The sequence below is a fragment of the Rhamphochromis sp. 'chilingali' genome, assembly GCF_963969265.1.
Source record: "Rhamphochromis sp. 'chilingali' genome assembly, chromosome: 9".
In the NCBI taxonomy this organism is placed as follows: Eukaryota; Metazoa; Chordata; class Actinopteri; order Cichliformes; family Cichlidae; genus Rhamphochromis; species Rhamphochromis sp. 'chilingali'.
Window position 1 is genome coordinate 21,315,127 of NC_137936.1, and position 9,663 is coordinate 21,324,789.

Here is a 9,663-nt window from a genome sequence, read left to right on the forward strand (position 1 = left end):
AGTAACTGTCTGGTAGCTCACCAATCAGCCTGCTTTCACAATTTAAGTTCTAGTTTCAACTTGAGTTTCTGGTCCTTTCTGGCATGTTGAGAGTGACATCTGATTTAAAAGCAGGGAGCAAAAGATACTGAGCAGGATATCAGTCAGCAGTGAAACAATGCCATTTATTTAAGGAACAAAATTATTCATGTGTGTACATGCACAGACTGCATGTGCACATAAATCCACATATGTATATGCCAACTGAAGTGTCTGGTATTAAATTTGTATTTTAATTTTAAAAATGTAATACATACATTCAAAGCATACAAGATATAAAACAATGCAAAGGAAATTATATGGGAAGAAACCTCTCAATAAGTAAATTAGTAAAATAAATAAATTTACTTAAATCAAGCCTTTATATCAGAGAAAGCTCATGAGTGCTTTGGAGATAAACGTTGAGATGGTTTGGACATGTGCAGAGGAGGGATAGTGGGTAAACTGGACATAAGATTATGAAGATGGAGCTGCCAGGCGGGAGAAAAAAGGGAAGACCATGGAGATGATCCATGCATGCAGTGAAGGAGGACATGCAGGGCTGATGTGACAGAGGAGGATGCTCGAACTTGGGCGGGATGGAAGAATATGATCGGCTGTAGCGACCCCTAAAGGGAAAAGAATGGTAATAGTAAATGGCCTGTATTTGTATAGCGCTTTTATTTAGTCACTATGGACCCCAAAGCGCTTTACACTACATTCAGTCATCCACCCATTCACACACTGGTGATGACAAGCTACATTGTAGCCACAGCCACCCTGGGGCGCACTGACAGAGGCGAGGCTGCCGGACACTGGCACCACCGGGCCCTCTGACCACCACCAGTAGGCAACGGGTGAAGTGTCTTGCCCAAGGACGCCGGGGCTCGAACCTGGCGTTCGGAAGGTCTTGCAACCTTCCGATTACAAGACGAACTGCCAACTCTTGAGCCACGATCGGAAAACCTGAAAGCGTGTCAGTACGGGGCGATAGCATTAAAATGTGTCTTTCAAATGTGTGAAACAGAAAGGCAGAAAATGCAAATTCATTGTAGTTACCACAGCTAGTAGACTTTTATTTTGAAGGGCAGGAAGCCAGCAGCATGTCAGCTGATACACAGTAACACACACGCCACACACTGTCACAAACCTGGTTACCTGGGTCGTAGGAGCTTGCGTGGCTGGAGAGGGTGAGTAATAACAAGTAATAATAAGTATTAAAATAAGGTGGAGTAAATAACACTGCGCTATTTGCCGTCCTGTAATCTCCGCTGCTGGAGCCTGTGCCAAAAGACAGGGACAATAAGTCAACTCGCTTGAGGCTAGCTAGCTTTTATCAGGACCCGAGCTGAGGTGTTTTAAGCAGGTAAGGTCATGGCAGCGGTAAAAGGGAGACAGTGATAAACGGATTTAGCGTCATGTCTGTGCCAGATAAAGAACAGATATTTGCCACATGAACCTGGCGTGTTATCACTGTGACATGCCGTGTGTTGCCTCCTATGTCCTCAGGCAGAGGATAAGTCGAACCATGCTGCCTGACAAAGACGGTCCAGGTGTTGGAGGCGGACAGAGCTTTCCTGAGGGTGAAGACCCCTCCGTGTCTCTTTTTAGAGACTACCTCCGGCTCAGAACTGTGCACCCAGAGCCCGACTATGGTGAGAGACTTTTATTACATGAGCTCAGTTCGTGACCTTTAGCGATATGGCGCAATTGAATTTTGGGATGCATTTGTCTTTAATAGACCCCAAACCGCTGCTTGACTAATGATCTTTTTCATGTCTTGTTTCTCTGTGGTTTTCCTTTAAGATTATGTTCGACAAATGCTGTTTCTTTATATAGTATAATAATAAATGTATTGTAAACAGTATCTGTGCTTCCTTTGAGAAACTGTAACATGGATTTTTTCGTATCAGTGGCATCATTGTCTTTCTTCAAAGAGAAAAAGTAATCAAAGTTCACTTCTTATCTGTGTCAGTTAAACATTAAATGCTCACAGTTATGCATGTAACAGATGTTCTTAAACGCTGAGCTGTTATGTAAAGTTTTCAGTTCAGTGGTTACACCTTGTGCTGAGTCTCAGGAGTAGAAAAAATAAAAGCAACAGCCATGAGGCAAAAAACATGTGACCCTGGGGATGGATCATTTTCCAAAGAACTATTTGGAGGCATTACGACCCTGTTTACGGTTGTGAAATGCGTCCCGTGCAGTTAGATCCTTGTTGGAAATATATTTCTCCCTGTTTAACAGCAACCATGTTAAACAGGGTTTGTGTTCCAGTTGCTCTGAGAGAGTGTGACTGGCTAGCTAGACTGCTTTTCACATGCACATCTAAGAGTGGCTGAAAATGCAATGATGACAGGAGAAGGCTTGTCAAAGTCCAGCAGCAGGAGCTGTGACTGAGAATTTTCACTCAATTATTAATGCTTGAGTGCGATGTCTTGTTGTTTGTTTATTCTTTCATAGATGCTGCTCTTAGGTTCCTTGACAGAATAGCGGAGGAGCTTGAGCTACCCTTGAAGAAGATCGAGGTGTGTGACATTGATGGCTACGTTCAGAGAGCAGTTGTTTACATGATACAGTGGACATAACATTAATAATAAAAAGATCCTTTTCCTGTCCCTGCTCCTTTTAGGTTTTTCCAGGTAGAGTCATATCCATCATGACATGGGAGGGAACGAATCCCACCTTGAAGTCCATCTTGCTGAATTCCCACACAGATGTTGTACCTGTTTATCAGGTATGACATCGGTCTCACTGTATGGCGCTACAATCCTGTTATCACCTGTAACAGACCTGAAAAAAACAGATTTGATATCAATCTTTTCTCCAGGAACATTGGAAGTACGATGCTTTCAGTGCTTTCAAAGATGCAGAGGGCAACATTTATGCCCGTGGATCACAGGACATGAAATGTGTAACTATACAGTGGGTATAACCTGCCTTGATAACTTGCTTTATTAAACAGGATTTGTGCTCTAGTGTTGTTGTGATGCTCTCTTGTATTTATGTTTCTATGAGAAACACCCGATTTAACACCCGCTCACTCAGCCTGCATACTGTCAGTTCACACTCTCGTCCTTGTTCCTGTCATATATCTGCTGCGTTCACTTTGTTCTGTGTAGGTACATCCAGGCAGTCAGGAGGCTGAAGGCGAGGGGATGGAAACCGACACGCACTCTCCATCTCATGTTTGTTCCTGGTAAGATTTTAATATGCCTCTCCATTCTGTTTTTAAATTGTTTGTAATGTCTTTACATATTGTTAATACAGGCTCATGGGTATTTTTACTTACTGTGACTGATTACTCCTTAATTAGTAATGCTAGGACAGTAAAAACACATACAGTGTGTGACTGATACCATCCTCATTCTCCTGTTGTTGTTAACTGCTTATGATGCAGCTTCAGTAATTCTTTAACAGGGATAAAGACTGATCACAAACTGTAGTCTTGTACTCATTAAACACAAAGGAGATGAGTTTTACCTTTGGTCAGCCAAACACATGTGCTCAATCTAAGATTAACTCTGACCTGTCACTCTGCCAGAGACACCTCAAGATATCATAAAAACAGGAAATGCATATTAAGTAGACTCTTATTAGGGGGTCTGTTAACAGTGTAGATGGGTAGGAAAACACACAGTGTGTTAAACATTATCTCCTAGGTTGTGGAGATGTAAACTTTAACAGCAGGACTTTGTCTATTCACATTTATCCAGTATAGACATGTTAAATATGTGCGTCCAAGTACACTTTGTTTCCTGCATCTGTTTGTACATGTTGTACGGTATTTATTGTCTGCTTTCCACACAAAGGCTTTGATTCAAGTCTGAATAAATTAAACTGAAACAGCACCCCTTTCAGCAACATTTCTGCACTGTGCCAGCGTGGAGCGGAGGCACTGGCTCCTGGGAGTTTACATTGTTGCCAGCATTGCTCCTCCCAGCTTCGTCCCGAGCAGATGTCTAATCAGCCATAATCATTGAATCCAAGTAATAAGGATGAAGTTTGTTCTCCGAGTCTTGTTAGGTTGTAGTCACTTATTTATTTACTTATTTTTTTAGATGAGGAAGTTGGAGGCTACAAGGGGATGGAGACATTTGTGAAGCAGCCAGAGTTTCACAAGTTAAACATCGGCTTTGCCCTTGATGAAGGTAAAAAAAAATAAAGAGATACAGTTAAAGATAAAGCAGCCTTTGTATTCTTTTTCAAAAGTAAATGAATCAAAATCAAAATATTGAACATGCCAAAGTGTATGAGTGAGTTAAAAATACTTGTTATTTATTTAGTTTGAATTATTTCCACAGAAAATCCTTTTACTTTTGAAACAAGATAAAACTGCAGGTATCCATAACAAGAGCACCTAGTAAAACTAAGCTAATGAAGGGAAGAGACTAACAATAAAAACCTACACATTTAAATTTGAGAATTGATCATGCTGTAGTGAAATAAAAGGATTTAGAGAATGTCTTTGTTGTTGGCGGTCTTTACTAGCCTTTCCCTTATTTTCTTTCTTTTTCAAACATTTGATTTTATCTTTTCTCTTTGATGTCATATAGAAGAGTGGTTTAATCCTGAAACCCACTACATTATTTTTAATAAGTTTTTTTTTAATGGGGGAAGATTATAATTCAAATGTATAAATTATAAATCAAATTTGGCATTTACTTATTTTTCTTTCACATATATTAGTAATTTTCTGTCCATATTCTTTTATGTTATACTCTGTGTTCAGACCTTCCCTTATCTTCCCGAACTGATTCAGCCTCAACCTTACACACTTTCTGGAGAAAGGAGAAGTGTTACTCTGGGAGGTTTGGAAGTGTTTATATGGGTGTTTTTTCTTTGTGATCAGCACTAACTGGGCTTCCTGTTTTTCTCTCTCTTAGGATGGGTGAGACCATTAAGTCGGGATTGTAACTTCGTTGTGTTGTTGTGTGATTTTACTTTTTAATTGGTGTCAGTAACATCAGTTCAAAAAGTTCTGAACTTCTTGACTTTTTCACTGAGACCTTTAAAAAAATGAGTAAATGCAGGTCTGAAAATTTCAGGTTATATATGTAAATTGCTTTTTTTTTTTTTTTTTTACATTATTCATGCCAAAGATAAAAACAAACTTGCCTGCATGGCTGAGTTTATAACAGAGCCAGTGTTTGGTTTGATCAGACGTAAACACAATAAGAGAGAATGCAACAGCAAGCTGATTAACAGCGACTGCTAGATAGAAAAGTGGCCAGCCAGTGATGCTGGCTGACAAATGTGCTTCAAATGATTGTTAATTCCCTTTGTTATAAAACCACAGTAATTAAAAAAAATAGACACAGTTTACAAAGTAAAAAAAAATGTAATAGTTTTTAATCTCTTTTTTTTTTTCATGATAATCTAGAAAGTTTTAGGTTTCAATACAGATAAGAACACTTCCTGAAATATTTTTCGACTAAAAATAGTGAAGATGTTAGACTTTTGCCTCATATGCCTTCATAAATGTCTTCACTGGGTTTAAATTTGACATCCAAACATCAAGAGATTCCAGTGTTTGGTTATGTCTGCTCAGAAATGGGAGTCAGTACATCTTGAACTGGAGTTTCCATGTTCTTGTGCATGAGGTTAGATTCATTGTGATACTAAATTAACTAGTGACTTGCAAGTGTCAATATGAGAGTGCATGATTTTCTGTCTCTGGGGGTGTACCCTGCCTCTTGCCCTGTGGCAGCTGGGATGGGCTTCCGTTCCCATCCTTGTTCCTGAATTGGATGAGTGGAGAAAAATGGATGGATCAAAGTGTATTTGAGTTTTTTCTGCATACTCTGCAGGTTTGGCCAATCCCACTGATGCGTTCACTGTGTTTTATGGGGAAAGGAACCCCTGGTGTAAGTACAAAATACACAGAAATTGAAACCTCAACTTAAATTAGTTTTGAATTACTGGTTAGATGATAAAACGTGTCTTGAATCAAGCAGGATTACCTCTGCTTTCAGGGATTACTGTCCATTGCCCAGGCAGTCCAGGTCATGGGTCTCGGTTTGTGGAGAATACAGCAGCTGAGAAGCTGGTACTTATCTGTACAATGTTACTGGTTAATAAAGCGGTTGAAAACAGGACTAAAGGAAAGTGTCAGTAACAACACTTATCTTTTCACTTTCTTATAGCGCCATGTCATGAACTCCTTCCTGGACTTCAGAGAGAAGGAAAAACACAGGTGAGGAAATTTACACTTTGGTAGTGTAAGCAGGTCCTAGATTTCCTCTATAATAGATCTCTTTGGAGTTAGTTTGAGGTGATAGGTTATCCCAAAACCTGCTCACAAAAGTGTGTAAATCAATTTCAATTGTACAGACGATGGGTTAATTTGCTTGTAGGTCTATTTGCAGCTAATTTGTCCCATAGCAGCATGCTTTAATGAACTGTGTAGACATTAAGAACTTCTAATTTATCTTTACATGTCATAAATGTGAGTAGCCTATATTTATTTATTTAAAAACTTTTTTCTGTTTTTTTTTTTTTCACACAGTATTCAGGACATTAGATAAATATTTACACTTTTGGATGCCTAGAAATGTATGACATAATTGGGTTGTGGAAATTCAATTGCTCAGTCTCTCATGAACGATTCAACATAACTAAAGGAAAATATTTTAAAAAGGTGTCTTCTGGCACATTACCTCTAAATTCACTGTAACCATTAAAAAACTACAGAAATGGAAGCAATAATGTATTAATTGTCAAATACTGCTCATCAGTTGTCTTTGTGTCCCATAGATAATTGGGAAGAGACCATTAAATAAAATATAAACTTTTATAAAATGCAGTTGTGTTTGATTCAAAGTTGCATTTTGGTCTGTTTTGCATTATTACCTTCTCTCTCCTCAGGCTAAATACCAGTGAGTGTTTTACACTTGGTGACGTCACCACAGTAAATATGACTATGGTCAAAGGGGGCGTGGCCTACAATGTCATCCCGGCTGAAATGGACGTCAGCTTTGACCTAAGAATACCACCTACAGTAAATCTACAGGTGCGTAAGTGGTTTATGTGGTGGTGGTCAGAGGGCCCGGTGGCGCCTGTGTCCGGCAGCCTCGCCTCTGTCAGTGCGCCCCAGGGCAGCTGTGGCTACAATGTAGCTTGCCATCGCCAGTGTGTGAATGTGTGTGTGAATGGGTGAATGACTGAATGTAGTGTAAAGCGCTTTGGGGTCCTATGGACTAGAAAAGCGCTATACAAATGCAGGCCATTTACCATTTACCATTTATGTGTTTGTGTAACTCCTTCGTACAATTATGCACATGGCTGCAAGTGTCATAGTACTCCACATTGACTTTTAAATTACCACTGTACCAGGAGTTTGAGAGACAGATCAAGCAGTGGTGTAAGGAAGCAGGAGAAGATGTCACCTATGATTTTGCTCAGGTCAGTGTGCTTGCTCTCAACTCTAAGACTGCTGTTGGTTTGTTCTGATGGTCAGATGGTCTAAATCAGCTGGTATCTGTTGTAGAAACACATGAACCAGAATATCACATCCACAGATGAGAGTGATCCATGGTGGAATGCCTTCAGTGCTTCCTGCAAAGAAATGTGAGTGGACTAAATCCTTTTTCAAACCTGGAATACATAACGCTGCTGTTTTCACGAGTCTGTGAAAGTGACGACATTTAGCCACAATTCTACTCTGATTTGCATCTGTCACATTAAGATGCCATCAGATTACTACATCACTATTTAACAATATAAACCTGAGGCTACAACCCCACACCCCAACACAAATGACGGCACACATCTGTAAGATCTTTGTCTTAGTAGAATACAAAGCTGACTGCACAAAGCAAAGATGAAAACCAGTACAAAAAAGCGACCGCTGCTGACATGCAGTGCTTATACTATGGTGGGCTAAGGGCTGCAGCAGTGTTTGAGTGATTTTATCTCCACAAGGGTCCAACATTTATTGTGGGCTGTTAAAGTATTGTATTTTGTATTTTTATTGTCTCAGTATATTTATGTTAAGTCTTCTTTTCTCCATGTGAGGGAGTATTGCTTTAATTTTGTTATGCTTGCATAATGACAATAAAGAGTCTTGAATCGTCATTGTAACCAGATGATCAGTGTTTTTTACTTCCCCGTGTCAGTGTTTTGGCTGATAGGTGTGCAGTGTTGTGTAGTGGTCACAGCTTAAACCTTTGTTTTGGCTTCATCTGCAGCTGCTAACTCTGGTGATTCTTCAAATAGTATGTGTTCATCTTACTGTTGAACAATTAATAATTTAAGATTTTAAATAAAAATGATCTGCTGTATTAGTTTATGGCAAAACTGAATTTTATATCCTTGTAATCTGCTTACATAACTTTTTTTTCTTTTCTTCTTCTTTTTTTTTTTTTTTAAAATATCCGCTCTATGAGTCTTCACACATTAGCTGCAAATGTTCACACAACTCTCACAATTTGCTCCTTGTGCTTGGAAAGGTTTGTCACAGATACTTGTGGAGCTGTGAAACACTAGAATTTTCTTTTTCATTTAATATGTTATTCAGGGAGATTTACATATATATGAGTTTTTACTTATGCTTTGCAAGCATTTCCAATATAGGCAGTGACACTTTTTGCACACGTTTAAAAACATCTTATCCATATAGTTTCAGCTAAAAACAGGAGCATACTGTGTAATCAACAGCCACGTCTCATATGATCATCTCCACTCTAGGAATATGACTTTGAAGAAGGAGATCTTTCCTGCTGCCACAGATAGCCGTTTCATCCGTGCGGTGAGTTTAAGAACTGACTTGAGTTTGTAAATAGAGGAAATTTTCTTCTGAGAGTCATTTGAGGTTTTTCTTTTATTGACATTACTGGGAGAAATCAGTTCTTGTGTTTTAAATAATGTTTGTTTAATGATCTAGGTGGGCATCCCTGCGATTGGCTTTTCTCCAATGAACCGGACGCCGATCCTGCTGCATGATCACAACGAGTATCTGAACGAGCAAGTCTTCCTGAAAGGCATCAGCGTGTACGAGAGGATCATCCCGGCTCTTGCCAGCGTTGCTGCCCTTCCCAATGAGGCTTAGACATAATTTAATCCTTTCTAAAACATATTTACCAGATTATCTGACTATTTAACTTGAGGAATTATCAAAGATTACCAAAGAGTATATCATTAAACGGAGCACTGAGCCTTTGGTACTGTTTATCTTTTTGATTCTCAGGATGAAGTCACACTAAGCTTTGCTTTACTCAGCACAGCAGCAAGTCTTAGCATCCTTTATGTTAGCGTTGAGATTGAGTGTACCTTTTTTTTGAAGGATTAATGCCTGTTGTGTAAATCAGTTCATTTAAAGAACTCAAGTGAAAGCTGAAGAGGCTTTTGATTGCCAGTTTCTAATTAAACCAAATCTAAAATTTTAGATGACAGAAAATTTTAATTAACCAAAAGTCAAACTGAATAAATGTATTTCTTCACTACTGTCACTGTCCTGTTTTCTGCTACACAAACAGGAGAGACATGCCTGATGCCACGTTAACACTCGGTTTAATTAGACCTATTAATTAGAGGCAGAATTGCTGTTGTTTTATGAAAGAACACTTCTGATTGCCTTTGGGGGAGGCATTTAATCTCCAAACATCTGGTTAAAGGTCCAGCAATAACACTTAAAATAATCACATC

General features: G+C 39.1%; 1 protein-coding gene across 1 annotated transcript; it reads left to right on the top strand.

The window, feature by feature from the left end:
• The first annotated feature begins 1,057 nt into the window (after nt 1-1,057).
• On the top strand, nt 1,058-9,461 carry LOC308403426 (aminoacylase-1A-like). The gene is made up of 15 exons (XM_080892829.1): nt 1,058-1,208; nt 1,528-1,673; nt 2,482-2,546; nt 2,651-2,755; nt 2,849-2,943; nt 3,141-3,217; nt 4,080-4,169; nt 5,829-5,885; nt 5,994-6,067; nt 6,165-6,214; nt 6,886-7,030; nt 7,354-7,422; nt 7,508-7,587; nt 8,707-8,767; nt 8,903-9,461. Exons 2-15 carry the CDS (start codon nt 1,547-1,549, stop codon nt 9,065-9,067), a joined length of 1,260 nt encoding a protein of 419 aa, XP_080748955.1. The 5' UTR covers nt 1,058-1,208; nt 1,528-1,546; the 3' UTR covers nt 9,068-9,461.
• The last annotated feature ends 202 nt before the right edge of the window (nt 9,462-9,663 follow it).